The 18,130-nt window shown below is 32.9% G+C and overlaps 3 protein-coding genes across 6 annotated transcripts; 1 reads left to right on the top strand and 2 right to left on the bottom strand.

The window, feature by feature from the left end:
• Positions 1–2,030: 2,030 nt before the first annotated feature.
• LOC103868298 (dual specificity protein kinase YAK1 homolog) lies at positions 2,031–9,428 on the top strand. Of its 4 annotated transcripts, XM_033291472.1 has the most exons (19): positions 2,031–2,256; positions 2,296–2,650; positions 3,446–3,645; positions 3,789–3,942; positions 4,038–4,147; positions 4,267–4,336; positions 4,430–4,512; positions 4,599–4,677; positions 4,766–4,806; positions 5,016–5,138; positions 5,472–5,622; positions 5,818–5,932; positions 6,025–6,107; positions 6,210–6,284; positions 6,590–6,664; positions 6,752–7,533; positions 7,992–8,147; positions 8,754–9,040; positions 9,146–9,428. In XM_033291472.1, exons 2-19 carry the CDS (start codon positions 2,504–2,506, stop codon positions 9,211–9,213), a joined length of 2,799 nt encoding a protein of 932 aa, XP_033147363.1. In that variant the 5' UTR covers positions 2,031–2,256; positions 2,296–2,503; the 3' UTR covers positions 9,214–9,428. The 4 variants fall into 4 exon arrangements, with proteins under 4 accessions (XP_033147363.1, XP_033147365.1, XP_009144647.2 ...); XM_009146399.3 differs by having other exon boundaries at positions 2,064–2,650; XM_009146400.3 differs by having other exon boundaries at positions 2,064–2,650; positions 9,118–9,374.
• Positions 9,429–9,592: 164 nt separating this feature from the next.
• On the bottom strand, positions 9,593–11,534 carry LOC117134319 (the record flags this gene model as incomplete). The annotated part of the gene is given in 5 exon segments (XM_033292587.1): positions 9,593–9,867; positions 9,987–10,059; positions 10,238–10,317; positions 11,186–11,294; positions 11,296–11,534. Coding segments are annotated over 5 exon segments (774 nt in total), but the record flags the coding sequence as incomplete, so codon positions are not given.
• Positions 11,535–14,213: 2,679 nt separating this feature from the next.
• Positions 14,214–15,249, bottom strand: LOC103868299 (protein COFACTOR ASSEMBLY OF COMPLEX C SUBUNIT B CCB3, chloroplastic). The gene is made up of 2 exons (XM_009146401.3): positions 14,988–15,249; positions 14,214–14,896 (listed from the first exon to the last, which is right to left on the bottom strand). Exons 1-2 carry the CDS (start codon positions 15,039–15,041, stop codon positions 14,408–14,410), a joined length of 543 nt encoding a protein of 180 aa, XP_009144649.1. The 5' UTR covers positions 15,042–15,249; the 3' UTR covers positions 14,214–14,407.
• Between the last annotated feature and the right edge of the window lie 2,881 nt (positions 15,250–18,130).

Below are 18,130 nucleotides of genomic sequence, written 5' to 3'. Positions count from 1 at the left end.
TTATGAAAATGTCCTTTGAGTGGTGGTATAAGTGAAAAGTAGTATCATGAAAAGTGTATAAGTAAAATTTCCCCATCTGGAGTATTGATTTCTCTGATATATATATCAGTTCTTGCATTTACCAAATTGTATATTTACTAGAGATTTTTTCCGCGCTTCGCGCGGATTGTGTCTTATAAATTTATTTTATTTATAATATTATTTGTCGGTTTGTTTCTTTTACATTAATTTTTTGTTTTTCCAATGTTAGTTTTTCTTAATTTAAATTTATATGTTTATAGTTTTTCATTTTTCTGGTTGTAGATGGAGAATTATATTTTTTATTGATGGTTTTTGTATGTGACATAAACTTTTTGAAATTTTAAAATAATGTTATATATAGTACAATTAACACATTAAAGAAGAGAAACATATTTAAGCACATTTTACACAGGTTTTATATACATAATTTTAAACATTATATATGTATATATTATAAGTTTGAAACATGTAAATGCTTTCTAAAGTTAAATACTTGTTCTGAGTTTACATAACTTATCGAAAGTTTTATCTTTTTTTTTAAATTTAAATCACAGAAAAAAAATCAAAAAGTCAGTATAGATGGGTTTTTTGGGCTTTTAAATCAACACTGAAAATTTACATGAATCATATAACAACAGTTTTATAAACAACTCGATAAAATTTGACCGAACCAAAGATTTTCACGCAATATGTTCTTTCTTCTTCAAATTGCGAAGAGCATATAGGCACAAGAAAAAAATCATAATTTTTGTTTTCACTTATATAACATTTTTTTTCCTTTACACACGGAATTTATTATACTGCTATAAGCAATTGAGAACTCTATTCATATAAGATTCACATCTATGCATTTTGACAAAGAAGAATTTTAGCCATCTTTAGTTTCAGAATGAATCAACTTCAGTCATATACACTATATTTTCTCTATGATTCAAATCTTACAATTTTAATATATGTGCAGATTTCCATGTGAAAAAACACGCACGCCATCTATAGTTCAACCTATTACTTTTTCCAAAGTAAACACTATAATCCTCGTGTGGTTAGCTCCACAAACTAATCTCTTTGGATCAGTGTAACCTTTCAGAAAATGATAATCTTAACATCTTACAAAAAAAAAACAACAAATATTGACTTATTTATATGAATATATATTATTTTAAATCATTATAGTGGACGAAGAAAGCACCATAATTTGTACAACTAATTTTCTTAGATTCACTTCATCATACTCACCATTTTACCATTTTAATTACATAATTATATATGAGCTTCTTCACCTTTCCCGGTTATTTTCTATTTATTTATAACTACAATATAAAGTTATAAACTATATATATATTATAAATTAATAATTTATTTACTCTTAAAGTCTAATGATTAAAAATAGAACATAATTCAATATAGATATATGATTCTATTAATAAATTAGCAGTTACAAATTTGATTTTTTTAGAAATATCAAAAGTTTTATGTTAGTTAATTATCTTCTAAATGACATTTATTTTTAATTATTTTTGGATGAGAATATTTTGGCTGAGGTGGATAGTCTCAAAAGCCTTGAATTTAGTCTATTTTATATAGTAGGATTTATTTACTCTTAAAGTCTAATGATTAAAAATAGAACATAATTCAATATAGATATATGATTCTATTAATAAATTAGCAGTTACAAATTTGACTTTTAGAAATATCAAAAGTTTTATGTTAGTTAATTATCTTCTAAATGACATTTATTTTTAATTCTTTTTGGATGAGAATATTTTGGCTGAGGTGGATAGTCTCAAAAGCCTTGAATTTAGTCTCTTTTATATAGTAGGATACTAATATTTTTTAAATTATTTGCTTATTTTTATTGTTTTTACACTAACTTAGGTAAATAGCTATATGTAATAAAAAATTAAAATTTTAGAAGATTTTATTTAAATTAACCAAATTGATATGGATGGTTAGTGTTCTAAATTATACAAAAACTATAAAATAATTCTTCTTTTCCATTAAAATATCTACAAAAATTAAAGGAATAATAATAATCCCTCTTAATACATAAATAAACTGGAGAGGAAAGGGAAGGAGAGAAGACAGAACAAAAAGCAGGAGTGGTGGAATCGAAGACGAAATCAAATCGAGTCATCTCATCTTCCTCAGACCAAACAAATCAGAATCAAAAAGCTTTTCACTTTTCTCTCCCTCTGATTCCTTTTCTCTTCTCTTCTCTTTTCGTTTCCCTTCCTCGCAACCTCCCAAACCCTGGGCTGCTGCGAGTCCTTCCTTCTCCGACATCAATCATCCAACCTTACCCTTTTGCTGGTGTTCCATCAAAGTCGATTCCTTTAATACACCTGTGTTGATTTATGGATCATCGATCAAGGGCGCTGACTTGGGTTTGATTTGATGAAGAAAAGAGCGGGGCATGGGACTTGAGTCAATCGGCTCCTATAATTGGTGATTGTAATCTATCTCAAGTTGCTTCGTTCCGATTATGGATGACATTGATGGTGGTGCTCGTGAGATGGGCTCATCAACACCGTGGCAGCCACTTCAGTTTGTTTTCAAGCCTTACATCCCACCGAATGAGTCTGATCTCACAGGTGGGACATTGCGTGCTACTGCAAAGAAGAAGAAGTCGGTGAGAATTGCTCTGCACATTTCATTTCATCTTTCAAATGCATTAAAGCTCTTAGATTTTTAGTAATTGAACGCAATACTTGTATGTATGTTCGTTAAGTAAGCCAATGTTGTTTGTAAGCTGCCAGAACTAGCTCTAGGTCCAGTCTTTACGCATAGCCTCCTAGTATGTCTTCGCTTACACTAGTAATAAAGGAGGTCTATGATAAAGTTTGCTTAGAAGATGTTACCACTCTTTCATTCTACCTAAATTATGCTATCTCATGAACTATTTTAAGTAGGTAATACACTGCCAAGTCCTACATACAGCTCAATGCAATTACCATAGTACTTTAGATGAAGGATGTATAAATATCTCTTTTTATGCAAGGTTCGGGTTAGAGTCCTTCATGCTTTTAGGTATCGCCCAACCAAAATCAACTCATTTATGAATCTGATGCAAAATGTTTTCCATTTTCATACTGTGAGGTTCGCTAGGGTCCTGGTTGAATGATTGGTCCAATGTTTCTTAAGTGTGCATTAACCTTAGCTGCTACAGAGGTAGTGGATGATACTTGATAAATGTTGTTGTTTTCTTGCCATAACTTTACAGGAGGTTATACTTGTATTCCATGCTCTATCTACCCTCTTTATCTTGTATTTGATCACTGTTCTGATTTATGACAAGTCATCAGAAATGTATATCTACGTGAGAATAGTAACAGTCAAGATTTTTGTTACTGTTCCAATACTTTCCAGAGCTCAAATTAGCTTCTTCTTCTTTTCTTTTTTTTTTAATATAATTATCTGTTTGCAGGTAGTGGTGAGACTAACTAGCGGCTTGGTTGAGACATACAAAATATGCAATCCACAGTTCAAATATAGAGGAGAGTTGAATCCCAAGCGGTACTTGACTACTCCATCGGCTGGTGTGCTCAATGATGGCTTTGATAATGTCAACTCCGACCTAATTCTGGCTGTAAATGATGATTTGAGCAGTTCAGACTCACGGCAGAGGTTTGCTATTCTCTTAGTTATCTTCAATTTTCATTTCTCCGATACTCTTCCTTCTTTTGTTGTGCTGTTAGAGGCATAAAATTTGAACCGCTTTCTATCTACGAAAGATGTCTTTTTGATTAAGCTTCACCACGTGCTCTTAGATACATTGTCAAAGATCTTCTTGGCCATGGGACTTTTGGTCAGGTTGCTAAATGCTGGGTTCCTGAGACAAACAGCCTTGTTGCTGTAAAAGTAATAAAAAACCAGCCTGCATACTATCAGCAGGCGCTGGTTGAAGTATCTATTTTGACAACGGTATGAGATTCTTCTGTAGTTAATGATAACTTTGTCTTAGTACTAAAAATCGTATGAGGTTTGTCTCATAATTTTTGGATTGGTTGAGTTTGTAGCTAAACAAGAAGTATGATCCAGAGGATAAGCACCATATTGTTCGCATATACGACTACTTCTTACATCAACGTCATTTGTGCATATGCTTTGAACTTCTGGACATGAATCTGTAAGTTATATGAATCTGTGACTATATGTTTGTCCTCTTATTTCCATTAATGCCAACTGTATACAGTTTTTTTTTTGTGTTGATGATAATTCAATTGTCCGTGGTAATTTGTGGTTTAGGTATGAGCTCATAAAAATAAATCAATTTAGAGGTCTCTCGTTAAGCATAGTCCAGCTCTTCTCTAAGCAGGTATTTATATTTTCTAGATCTGTGTTTTCACCATTTTGTTTGTTTTAGCGTCTGAATTTACTGTATCGACTGTTTTCTTATGGTGTCCCATAGATCTTACTTGGTTTGGCTCTTTTGAAAGATGCTGGCATAATTCATTGTGATCTGAAGCCAGAGAACATTCTTCTGTGTGCCAGGTCTACTCTCTACCGCCAATACAATACACACAACTGGAGTCCATAACTTTAACTTACTTGAATATATATTTTTTCAATTGCATCAGTGTGAAGCCAACTCAAATTAAGATAATCGACTTTGGATCAGCGTGCATGGAAGATCGGACTGTTTATTCATATATTCAGGTTTTATTTTTACTTCCTATTTATCTGTCTATTCTCTTATGTCAAACCAAACAAATGAACTAAGTTACCTATTTTTTCCTTTCTACAGAGTCGTTACTACAGATCGCCGGAAGTTTTACTTGGTCATCAGTATCCTTTTTAGTTATATATATAATAAACGAAATTAGAATATTTTCTCAAAGTCGTTGGTAGCGGAATCACTGTCCTTGGAAAATCATAACTTTCCTGTCCCGCGTTAGTTTTAATGCTAACAGAAGTTCTTTGCTTTTGTCTTCCCCTGGTACATGATATCTTTAAAGTATTTTGAGATTGTATGTTGAGGCTTAACCACTCTATAGATACACTACAGCTATCGACATGTGGTCATTTGGATGCATTGTTGCCGAGCTGTTTCTTGGATTACCACTGTTTCCAGGAGCTTCAGAATTTGATATCATGAGGCGTATGATTGAAATACTGGGGTATGATCTTTTATTATAAATTTGGTAAATGAGGAAGCAGACTACAATTGTAGGGGCCAGGGAAATTCTTTTTGGGGTTTTGCAACCTTGATGGGTCAATACTAGTACTCATGCATTTTCCTAGTAGCGGTTATTTTATTGTGTTAGCCTTCCCTTGGTGCTTACAGTCATTCTTTCTTTGGCCTCTGTATTCAGCAGTCCTTATTTTAGCTTCTCAATGAAGTCCTCAGTTTTATTTAATCAATGTGTCGAGATTTCTAGGAGCGAGGAACTCTTGTTATTATGTTTCTTCATGTTGTGATTGTACCAATATTATGTCATACTGTTTTCCAGAAAGCAACCACCTGATTATGTGCTCAAGGAAGCAAAAAATGTGAATAAGTTCTTTAAGTGTGTTGGGAGTGTCCACAATTTAGGGAATGGTGGAACTCATGGTGGCCTCAAAAGTGCTTATATGGCTCTGACGGAAGAAGAATTTGAAGCTGTAAGTAATGCTTAACCTCTGAGACAAACAAAATATAAAAAATATTGAAAACAGAGGAAGATAATTATGTCAGTGAACAAAGAAGGCTTAGATCGTTTCGTGAGGAAATTAATTTTATTCTTAGATAGTCATTAAGTTTTCACTTTGGTGATTTTGCTCTGGATAACTATGTGCCATTTTTTACTTTTTATTCAGAGAGAAAAGAAAAAGCCAGATATTGGGAAAGAGTACTTCCGCCATAAGAACCTTGAAGAAATTGTAAAAGGCTATCCTTACAAGATAAACTTGCCTGAAGACGATGTTGTCAAAGGTAAAGTCAGGACCCTATAGTGTTATAAGTTTCAGGGATAATCACTGGACTATCTTCCATGGTGACAGTTTTTTTTTCATGAACTATCACAGAAACTCAGATCCGGTTAGCTCTTATAGACTTTTTGAGAGGACTTGTTGAATTTGATCCAGCTAAACGTTGGTCACCTTTTCAGGTATTGAACTTCCTGGCTAACGTCATCTATATATATTGTTTTAAAGGCTTAATATTATGTTGCTACCCATAGTGGATAAACATCTACTTTTCATTTCTTTAGGCCGCCAAGCACCCTTTTATCACCGGGGAACCTTTTACGTGCCCATACAACCCTCCGCCAGAAACACCTCATGTGGTGAGTCAGATTGAATTTATTCCTATGTCTCAAACTTCTTGTGTGGCCTTGCTGTCATACCAATAGTTTTTTATTTCATCATTTTCTAAACCAAACAATCATGTGATAAATTGAAGATACTTTTCATTCTAGCACTTTCTTCCGATATTTCAATCTTCTGTGGTGGATACATATGCTTCACAGTTTAAAGATCTTGCAGAAAGTTAGCTGAAAGACAAATGCAGTTCTTTCTTGTGGACCGACGTGTGTTTAAAATTCCTCTATTCGCTGAATTGGTTCTTGTTATCTTTCCATTTTCTTTGTAGCATGTTGCTCAAAATTTCAAAGTTGACCATCATCCAGGTGGAGGGCACTGGTTTGCCGCCGGTCTTTCTCCTCATGTATGAATCTTTTCTCTATAGAATATTTGCAACACCTTCAAGTTGTTTGTGCACCTCCTTTTTTAAAGTTATTTATTTCTCTTACAGACATCAGGGAGAACCAGAATCCCAATGCACAATAGTCCCCATTTTCAGATGATACCTTATTCACATGCAAATAGTTATGGGAGTATTGGAAGCTATGGTAGCTACAATGATGGTGCCGTACAGGGAAGTAGCTACGGGAGCTATGGAGATAACGGCAATATGTTTGCCTATTATTCACCTGTGAATCATACTGGCCTATACATGCAAAACAGAGGTGGTGTCCCAATGGTTGGAACTAGTCCTGATGCCAGACGCAGGGTTATGCAGTATCCACATGGAAATGGCCTTGGTACAAGTCCATCCGCGGGAAATTTTGCTCCACTACCCCTCGGCACTAGTCCATCACAATTTACTCCACCAAATCCAAACAATCAATATTTAGCTGGCTCTCCTGGACACCATGGCCCGACATCTCCAGCAAGAAACAGTTGTCACGGGTCTCCTTTAGGGAAAATGGCAGCATTCAGTCAATTTAACAGAAGACAAAGCGTTGGATATTCTGGAGGTTCTCAGTCTCAAGATTCTTCCTTGTCACAAGCTCAGGGGCATGGGATGGACAATTTGCATCAAAATGAGGGTTATTCTGGGCAATTCTCTGGTTCACTTCCACATCGACATTTGGATCCTGGGTTCCAAAACCGTAAACAGTCACAAGGAAGTCCTGGGTACTCAACGCATAACATTTCCAGCTCATCCCTTCGGTCCAGTACTGGTCCCCATATTGAGAATACAGAAAAAGCCTTATCAGTGCCTGATCCAGGAGATTGGGACCCAAATTACAGGCAAGTATTCAAGATATTCCCTAATTTTCAGATTATAGAATGTCAAAGCTCTTTTCTGCGAGCATATATAGAAGAAATCTGGGAGAGGCTTATATAGAATATGAGTGATATTGTGTATTGCCTTCAGTTCAACCATTCGGACCAGGCATGTCACAGCCCCTGATCTCTCATCATTGTTAACTGGTAGTTGGGTTTTAAACTTAGATAGACAAATTTAAAGGCATTGAAAATCTATCAAAAGCTATCGGTGGAGTGACATCTAGAACCAATCACGTTTCAATTTAAAGGGCAATCATTCTTTGTTGCTTGATGTTATTCTCTGTTCTGTTTAATCTTCCCAGCTAAAATGATATCAACCTCTTTTTCATTCTGCTATTTGCAGTCGCATAAGATACATGCTTGCTTCTAATCCTTTAATTGGAAGTATTCTAATATGCACAGTTTTGTTACATGAACAGCGAAGAATTGCTTCTACAAGAAGATAGCGCAGATGAAAGTGTTATTGCTAATGCATTAAGTAGAGGAATGCAATTTGGTTCAACAGATGCCTCCAGTTCGAGAAGGTTCAACAGTAATCCCTCGACCTCATCATCATCAAATCCGGTAACCCAAAGGTAACCTAAAAGACAACCTTTCTTTCTTTTGCTGTTGAACCTCTGTTAGAATGCGTGAACATATACCCCCACGAGTAACTTCGGTGATACTTAGATCTACATCTTTCATATATACTAACTTATCAGTGCAGACTATGTATTCGTCTTTGAGTATCAGAACTACGTTTTACTTGGATTAGGGTTTTTCAACTAGATTATAGAAATGCATAAAGTCCCATACTTGATGTTGATGCCTCCTGAATTTGTGATATTATCTATGTGCATAATAGTCATCTTGATGGGACTTATATATTCATTCTATTAGAAAATGTATACAGTGCTTTGTACAGTATGTGTGAACCGTTGTACAAGACTGATTCTTGGTGGACGTGTATCTGAAGCAATTAATAAGAGTAACAAATCTTTCTACACTATTCAGTGACCCAGTAAAAAGCAATTTGAACTTAAGATGTTAGACGATATGATGTATTGTTTATCACATGAACGTGCTCTGGTAGAGAAATTTAAGCTTCTGTCCTGGAAGCATTTTTCGCTTCTTTTTGTTTTGTTTCAGTCTTGATGGATCTGATTGGCATAACTGCTTGTAACTTTTGATCTACACTTCAGGAGATATGTTCCCAATCAACCCTTTTCGCAAGTAGAGATTGGCAGCCCTCCAAGTAATGATCCTTATGCCAGATTTGGCCAACTTATGCCAGGATCGCAATTCACTCCTCATGTCACCCAGAACTCTCCAAGTCGCTTAGGGCAGCAACGGTCCAATCACGGGAGACCAAATCCTGGAAGGGCTACAGATCGGAATCACGTCAACGCTCAGCTTCCTCCGTCCAACACTAGTTCTGGGGGTCAACGCTCACCCAGGAGTAGCTCATATACCAGTGGTGCCCCTTGGGGTACTTCATTTCACCCATAACTAATTTATCTCTAGACCTTATTTTTTTTCTTGTTCACAGCTTCTGATTGGTCTTAGACTGTCCGTAAATTAAATTGGCTTGTAGGAGGACGTAGGACTAACCATCATGTCCCAAATGTTCATGGAAGGATGGACTATGGAAGTATTGCCTGATTCCGCAGTCTTAAAACTCTCATTTTATTTTGTTATTTCCCTTAGAGTGCAATCTTCTTGCTGGAGAAACAAAACTAGTTCATGGCTTGTGGACCTTTGATCAGAAAAAAATGCTTATTCATTGTGCTTTTTGCACAAATAAACCAAACAGTTTCTTGTCATTGATGTTGTTGTCTCTCTGGTTATCTATTTATTGGGATTATTTCGTATTTAAATCAGATAGTCTCTTGTGAGCCATAGTTCCTCTGCAGGTTCTCTCTCTTGTTCATCTCTTTATTTCTCCAACACCTTTGGTGAGTAACATCTCTTAAATTGATAAACATTTTCTTGTTAAACACAAAAAAGAAACGATCAGATCATAAAATAGTCCCAACAAAAGCTCTATTTTATTCCAATACCAGACATTAGCAAGTAAAGTCTCTCAGTGACTTGTGCCATATCTTGATTCTCCTTCTCCAACAGCGATGTATGGGGTTCCACACCCACAAACATGTAAAGTGCCTTCAGTTCTTCAGAATATGTTGTGCTTCTGGCAACACTTTATCCGACTATCTTCCTTACTGTCTCCATCTTTGCCCATATCTTCTCCTCGCTATACAACACCTTCATCGACATCCACAAAAACCTCAATCTCAGCAACTTAACTTGTACAGTCTTGGTTTCGCACAAGAAAAAAAGAAAAACCCACTTGAGAGTGATTTAATTTTGGAATCAAAACAATACAATGCATGATCACATTTAACAAGTTAATATCCACCGAGAAAGAATAAGACAAGCTGATGGGTACTGTGGAAGATACTCCACATATGACATCGGCAGACTTCTTGAATAAGTTCACCACCAGCACTATGTTATGTTAATGTTTAGACACTATGTACATGGTCCTTGACTTTGATATAGTTAAGTTGAAAATGACCCTGTTACATATGGTTTCTAATACATTCTAACAACCATTCGACTCGGGCCAATAACAATATCAAATAAACCCTCCAAAATTCTCTCACATGTTTGTTATCCAATCCACTCTTTGTTGTCCTCTCTGAAATCTTTTTCATAGATTCCTCTATCAAGTGATTGATTAGTTCTATCCTCATCTCTTTGACTCTTTTCTCATATCTAGGCATGGGTATTCGGAGTCCCAATCGGGTTTCGGTTTTATCTATTCGGGTTTTAGTTTTTCAGGTTTATCAAAATCAACCCCATTCGGGTTATATAAAAGTTTGGTTCGGGACCGGTTCGGATTCTATCGGGTTCAGATCGGGGTTAGTAAATCTTCAAAGAACTGGTATAACCCATTGTACTTTCGGGTTCGGGTCCCAATTGGTTCTTTGGTTTAAAAATACATGATTTGTACCTATTTTGTAACTAAAACATAAATGAAATCAGTTTTTCGGATTTAAAACACATGATTTGTACATATTTTAATAGCCAAAACATAAGTAAAATCGATTCAAAAATAAGAAAAAGCATCAAACGTGATCATTCAAAATCAAGCGAAAGATAAACATAGTTAGTGATAAAAAGAAAACCAGATAAATGAAATCATAAAACAAAAACTAAGTTCTCATGAAATGAGAAACATTATTCAATGAAAACAAAACCAAAATCTAAAAACTTTAGGCTTCAACCGGCACATTTCACCATCAACCTTCATGTAATAGATAATTATTTTAGAAGTTCAATAATATCTTAAAGTATTTTGCATACATATTAAGAATTAAGATCATATTTGGTAGAAGTTCTTTTTGTCATTTTAAATGTTCGGATTTTATCGGATATCCAGTTAGGTTCGGATTCGGTTCGGATAGTACCCATAACCCAAAATATCAAAAAACAGGATCCATTCGGTATTTATGTCGGGTTTGGATCGGTTCGGATTCATTTTTATCGGATCGGATTCGGTTCGGATTTTTGGATTCGGTTTATTTGCCCAGCCCTACTCATATCCTCAGGGAGACAGGGATTCATATACATCAAAGAAGTTAGTCACTCTCAAGGGTGAAGCAATTGCAGCAGTCCCCTCTTCCTGCACAAAAATTGGCTCACTCATAGCCACTCTTGCTATGCCATCATCATAAATTAAATACCAATTTTGTCTCGGGGACTCGGAGTAGCACCATTTTCTCACCTCTTCCACCAAAAGCATAATTAGGAAGCAGTTTTCTCATCAGCTTTTCAGTACAAACAAAGCTGGCCAAGAAAAAAAAATAAGGAAGGGACGAGATGAAGACGATCGTCGAGGCAACAACGAGTGACGGAGCAAGGAATGGTGCAAAAAACACTACAACAACTGCTGCAAGAACTTTCACCAAGTACTTTTGTTACAGGAGTTATGGTTCAATTATCTCATCCCGGTTTAATATTTTTTTATGTATTTGGTTGTGTATTTCCAGTTTAGTTTACAAACACTTATATGTAGCTCTTTACCTAATCAATAAAAAATAATCAACTTTGGAGATGTTAGTGGGAGTTAGATCTATATGACTATATAAAGTGTTGATTTTAACAGTATAGAAATTTGTTGAATTTGGAAAGACTTAGAGACGCTTTGGTCTTACCTATCAACCTTTCAAATCTTGGGACGAGCTTATTGACTGGCTGTTAAATGGACACTCATCTGTCAAGACTAGGACCCTTATGAAGCTCGTTTGTCATGCTGTTATCTATCTCACATGGAAGGAAAGGAACGACAGACAGACATGGGGCACCTTCAACTGCTCCATTAGCTTCGTTCAAACAAATGGATAGAGTCATCAGAAACACATTGTTGGCAAGAAGACATCGGAAAGGCTGTGATCAACTCCTTTCTCTTTGGTTTACCCATAGCTAATTTCTATAGTGGTAATTGTTAGGCTAAATTTTGGCTTCTCCCTGATTTTTCTTTTTTCTTGGCCATAGAAGTTTTTGGATGTATTCAAACTTTGATTTGATTTGATATTATAATTTACATTTTATCAAAAAAAGACTTAGAGAGAATTTTGTATATTGCCACAAACTATAAAAATAAATAACTATAATGATTTTAAAAATCCGAAGGATATATGTAGTATTATCAAAATCTCCTTTTATGAGTTAAATAGTTAAGAATACAATTCTCAATAACACTAACTTTAATACATTTATAGAATCACTAAAATCTAAATTTTTTAAATAACAAATGATTTTGTATAGAATTATAAAATCATAACCCAAGTATTACTAGATTTTAGTGAAAATATGATAATCTATAAACCAATAACATTAGACTCTCTAAATTCTAAAAATCATTATAAAATGTCTTTATTTTCTTCTTCTTCCGATTCTCTTTATTTCTGATCTCCTTCATGCTATTCTCATCTTCATCTATCTTCGTCATCTCCTCACCTCCTTCTATCATCTCTCTTTGATCATCTTTGATCTTCTTCTATCTTTCACCAAACCTGCTGTTACATTGTATCAGATGTTAAACATTTTAGATGTTGCGGATGTAAAAATGTTATATAAAAAGAGATTATTTGGAAAAAAAAAAAGAATTCTATACTATTAATTATTAAAGCACTGTTTTTAGTTTTTGGAGTTATTTACAAACATATGTCATTCCCTTTTTTTAAATAGTTTTATTATTGATTTTATGGTAATTCTTTGATGAAAACAAACTAATATTCCTTAATTATCTCAAATAAAAAACTATCACTTAATTACTTAGAGTTTTGGAAAACAATATCTTTTATATTTTGAGAATCTACAACCTCTTATTAGTGTCGTCGATTCTGGTCTTCTATTGTTCTTATGAAATCTAAACACTTATTATTAATAGTGTGCTTTACAATATTATTGCTGTTATACTGTTTTCACTAGATATTGTCATCGAAAGACATGGAACAGAGGAGTCTACACGGTCAAACGACAGAAATATTGAGGCCTATGTAGAAAATGGATATAGCAATGACACAGTGGTTCTGATCAAACAAAATTATAATACTAAGAGAAGTTTATGACATGTCATTAAATATGTGAATATTATATAGGTCTCTTTGTTTTTATTTTCTTTGCAACATTACTTTTCTGAATTTCTTTTGCAGAAAAATACAAACGGTAAGCCCTTAGTAAAAAAAAATAAAATACAAACGGTTCTAATGAAAAGAAGACAAGATTGGCTAACTATGTTTTAGTTTGCACAACATTTTGAGTCCAACTTCATATTCCACTAAATCTAAATTGACTAAATGATAGATAGCTTTTAGCAAGCCTATTTAGTTAACCAACTTTAAATTAGATTCAAATAATTTAACTCCACTGATAAAATCCAATAAATTAAAATTATTTAATGTATAATCAGAAATTCAAAGAGTATAAATATAGAAATAGTAGGGTACAAAATGTGAAAAGTCATCATTTTAAAACTATAAAGTATTTATAAATATATTTCAAAGTAGGTTAATGAAACTAACCATATATTTTTAAAATGTGGGTTAAAATAAAAATTAAAATATTACAAAATGGTTCAGCTAAACAGATTATTCTTTTTAATTTTTTTATAATAAATAATATATTAACATATGTTATTTAAAATTATATAAATTTTAAGTTGATGTAATACATATTAAATTTAAAATAATTATTTTTTCAAACTAAAATATTATTATTCCGTTCAAAATTAGGATCATACATTATAATACGGATTAAACCTATATATTTCAGTTTATTCATAAGCTCAGTCGACTAATATATTAACATCAAAAAGAAAAGCCTATACACATAAACTGTAAAAAAGAAAAGTTAAACTTTTACATATAATAAATGATGCTTCTAACAAATTAGATGTCATCTATAAAAAAATTGTATTTATCAATTAGAAAATAATTCTGCGTTTTTCAAGCAATGGTCAAAATCTAGCTAGTTTTATAAAGAGAGAAATATAAAAAAGGAGAGAATAACTTGGGGTTATTACTGAATTGGATTACTGAATTGTAAATGAGTGCAATTTCCATTATAAAGGCAACATTGTGAGTACTCGCATCTGTCAAAAAAAAAATATATATATAGTATCTGCATCTTAATGCAACATCTATCCAAAACGAACAGACCAAAATCTCAAAATATCGATGCCCAGAATTCAAAGAATAATGAGCAGCACATACAGAAAGAGATACCATCAACAGAGGCCAAAAGAGTGTACAAAAACAAATGTATTACGGAGTAAGATTCTCAGATTCTAGCTAATTTGTTGTTGAGAAACAAGAACGAGAAGTCCCTGTGGACCAACCAAAATCTCACTAAGGAAACTCACAAGCCCGAACCAAACCACTGGAGTTACATCGACTCCTGCAAGTGGTGGAATCACTTTCCTCGTCTGAACAAGGATTGGTTCGGTCGGAGCGTACGCCAAAACGTACGGGAACTTGTCAACTGGGAGTTTCGGGTACCAAGACATAACAATCCTCAAAATAAAGAGAAACCCAAAAGCTGATAAGGTAGGACCCAAGATCCCAATCGCAAGCTTTGCGGTTCCTGGATCCAGATCTGCTAGAGATATGTTATGCAAAGCCTCCGAGATTTGTTTTGACGAGACAACACTTGAACAGAGGCTTGTTGTTGTTGTTGTTGTTGTTGTGTCTACTTCGATTTGGGTTAGCGATGCTGAAACCACTGGAAGACATGCAGACCGAGTTCGAATGTTGGGACATGACCGTCGAGATTTGGCCTGAAAAATGTATTGAATTCGAGAGATGGTTAGAGAAAACAGGTTAGGTTGGGTAAGAAGGAGTTGATGCATCTTGGTCGATTTGTCTCACCAGATTGAGCGCCGGCAAGAAAGGTACGAAGCCGGAGGAGGCTACTGTTGTCATCGCGAACTCTGTTACTTAGTGAACAAAAAATGTTGATTTTTGACTCTGTTTTTGATTGAGCGTAAGGTTAAGAATACAGACACGACTCTGAAAATCTGGTGCAGGAGGATAATGCTGACATGGAATATCAGAAGCAAAAGTTTTTTTTCTTTCTAGGTAAACAAAAGAGATTTTACCGAGGCAAATAGATTACAAGCAGGATCTTTAACGAGAAATCGTGTGTTGTGCCACTCAATCTAAAATCCAATTCTGAAATATCCCTCTAGTAAAATGGATTTCTTTGTGATTTATATTTAATGTTAATTATAATGTTAAAATATGTTAATTATTGGGCAATTGTCAATAATAGCACCTTTTAAAGTTTACTAGAGATTTTTTCCGCGCTTCGCGCGGATTGTGTCTTATAAATTTATTTTATTTATAATATTATTTGTCGGTTTTTTTCTTTTATATTAACTTCTTGTTTTTCCAATGTTAGTTTTTCTTAATTTAAATTTATATGTTTATAATTTTTCATTTTTCTTGTCGTAGATGGAGAATTATATTTTTTATTGATGGTTTTTTGTATGTGACAGTGACATAAACTTTTTGAAATTTTAAAATAATGTTATATATAGTACGATTAACACATTAAAGAAGAGAAACATATTGAGACACATTTTACACAGGTTTTATATGCATAATTTTAAACATTATATATGTATATATTATAAGTTTGAAACATGTAAATGTTTTCTAAAACTAAATACTTGTTCTGAGTTTACATAACTTATCGAAAATTTTATCTCTTTTTAAATTCAAATCACAAAAAAATGTCAAAAAGTCAGTATAGATGAGTTTTTTAGGCTTTTAAATCAACACTGAAAATTACATGAATTAGATAACAACAGTTTTATAAACAACTGGATAAAATTTGACTGAGCCAAAGATTTTCACACAATATATTCTTTCTTCTTCAAATTGCGAAGAGCCTATAGGCACAAGAAAAAAATCATAATTTTTGTTTTCACTTATATAACATTTTTTCTCCTTTACACACGGAGTTTATTACACTGCTATAAGCAATGGAGAACTCTATTCATATAAGACTCACATCTCTATGCATTTTGACAAAGAAGAATTTTAGCCATCTTTAGTTTCGGAATGGACCAACTTCAGTCATATACACTATATTTTCTCTATGATTCAAAACTTACAATTTTAATTATTTTCTCTTTATTTATAACTACAATATAAAGTTATAAACTATATATATTATAAATTAATAATTTATTTATCCTTGAAGTCTAAAGATTAAAAATAGAACATAATTCAATATAGATATATGATTCTATTAATAAATTAGCAGTTACAAATTTGAAATTTCTAGAAATATCAAAAGTTGTATGTTAGTTAATTATTTTCTAAATGATATTTATTTTAATTCTTTTTGGATGAGAATATTTTGGCTGAGGTGGATAGTCTCAAAAGCCTTGAATTTAGTCCCTTTTATATAGTAGGATGTCTCAAAAATAACACTAGAAGGAGAAAGTCACAAAAATGACATTCATTAAAGAGTAAAATATCCCTAATACCCTTGCTTTAAAATTAAATAAACAAACAAAAATAAATAAAAATAAATAAAATAAAAAAAAAAATTTATAGTTTCAGATTATATGTTTTCAGATTCGAAATTTTTATAATTTTTTTTTCAAATTTTTTTTTCAAATTTTTTTTTTATTTTTTTTTTCAAATTTTCTTTTTATAATTTGAAAATACTTTTTGAAACTGTTTTTAAAATTTTTATTTTTTATTTTAGTATTTATTTTTTATAAAATTTTAAACCCTAATTCCAAAACCCCACCCCTTAACTCTAAACCCTAAGGTTTGGATTAATTAACCCAAGGGGTATAAGTGTATATTACCTCTTTAATGAAACATATTTTTGTGACTTTGAACCTTGAGTGCTACTTTGGGAACAAAAACTTGGTTTAGTGCTATCCTAGTCTTTTTCTCTTAATTATTACTTAAATAGTCTCGTGGCAAACAAAGAAAGGTGTGGCGATACTAGACTCTTATTTTTTTAATAGAATAATATTTTCAAAACTTTATTATACATGTCTCTAATTTATTAATATATACTAGATTCTAACCCGACACATGCGCAAAAAAATAATATTAATATTTTGTTTGACATATTTAATAATAATAATAATTTATGAAGTAAATATTTTGAATTCAACTAAAATCTGAGAAAATTGTGATAAACACAATAATTATACATAGTTGACGTTTAAATAATTTTTGGCTGAGGATGAACGTGTTTTTTATAGCTTAAATATGTTTTTAATTAAACATTAATGTCTTCTTCACTTCTATTAAACATAGTTGACATTTTCTAACTCAAAGTTTAAAATCTGTAAAATTTTAAAATATATATTTAATGAAATATGAAAATTAGTTTGTGTATTAAACGGAGATCCAAAATAATTTGTATGTTTTATGAGTAAATAAAAATTAGTTAGTGCATTTTTAAGGATTTTTCCTTTGACAGTTTAACTAGGTGTTTAGTTAAACGTTAATATCATCATCACTTCTTTTAACATAACTAGGGGCAGAATCTCCGCGCAAGCGCGGGGTTATGGACGTTGGGGTTCTTTCTTAATGTGTCCATGTGATGACTTGTTTGTGAATTTTATGTGTTGGTGTGGTCATTAATTTTCAAGGATTTGTATTGTAATATGGTTGAGGTATGGAGATGAACTCTAATACTTGTTTTTTGCAATTGGTGTTGTGTATTTGTTGTGTTGGTAGTGTAAGTTTATGTTATGTTGTTTATTTGATGTGCTAATTTTTTTTAAAAATCATTTTTTCCAGCTTTGAAAGGATTTTCTATTTACTTTTATTATTTTCTGTAATGGGTGTAATGTATGTGACTCGTGACTCGTGATTCGAGTACTACTAATAACATTGACCTACGTAACGGGAACGGTGAAACGGAGTATAGCATCACAGGAAAGAATGGGAAATCGCGAGTCACGCGCGCATAGCTACGAAGCGGTAGATATAATAAAGTTGGAGATTGCCTTGAAAGGATGATTTAAATGGAA

Source organism: Brassica rapa, chromosome A05 (assembly GCF_000309985.2).
Source record: "Brassica rapa cultivar Chiifu-401-42 chromosome A05, CAAS_Brap_v3.01, whole genome shotgun sequence".
In the NCBI taxonomy this organism is placed as follows: domain Eukaryota; kingdom Viridiplantae; phylum Streptophyta; class Magnoliopsida; order Brassicales; family Brassicaceae; genus Brassica; species Brassica rapa.
The sequence above is the reverse complement of the archived record's forward strand: the minus strand, read 5'-3'. Positions and strand labels throughout refer to the sequence as shown.

Excerpts from the sequence above, each read along its gene's own strand:
- LOC103868298 (XM_033291472.1), top strand. The coding sequence starts at position 2,504 with ATGGATGACATTGATGGTGGTGCTCGTGAGATGGGCTCATCAACACCG. Across the intron at positions 4,148-4,266 it reads GAACTTCTGGACATGAATCT|GTATGAGCTCATAAAAATAA; the intron begins GTAAGTTATATG and ends TTTGTGGTTTAG. Across the intron at positions 8,148-8,753 it reads TCAAATCCGGTAACCCAAAG|GAGATATGTTCCCAATCAAC; the intron begins GTAACCTAAAAG and ends TCTACACTTCAG.
- LOC103868299 (XM_009146401.3), bottom strand. The coding sequence starts at position 15,041 with ATGACAACAGTAGCCTCCTCCGGCTTCGTACCTTTCTTGCCGGCGCTC. Across the intron at positions 14,897-14,987 it reads TCTTGCCGGCGCTCAATCTG|GCCAAATCTCGACGGTCATG; the intron begins GTGAGACAAATC and ends TACATTTTTCAG.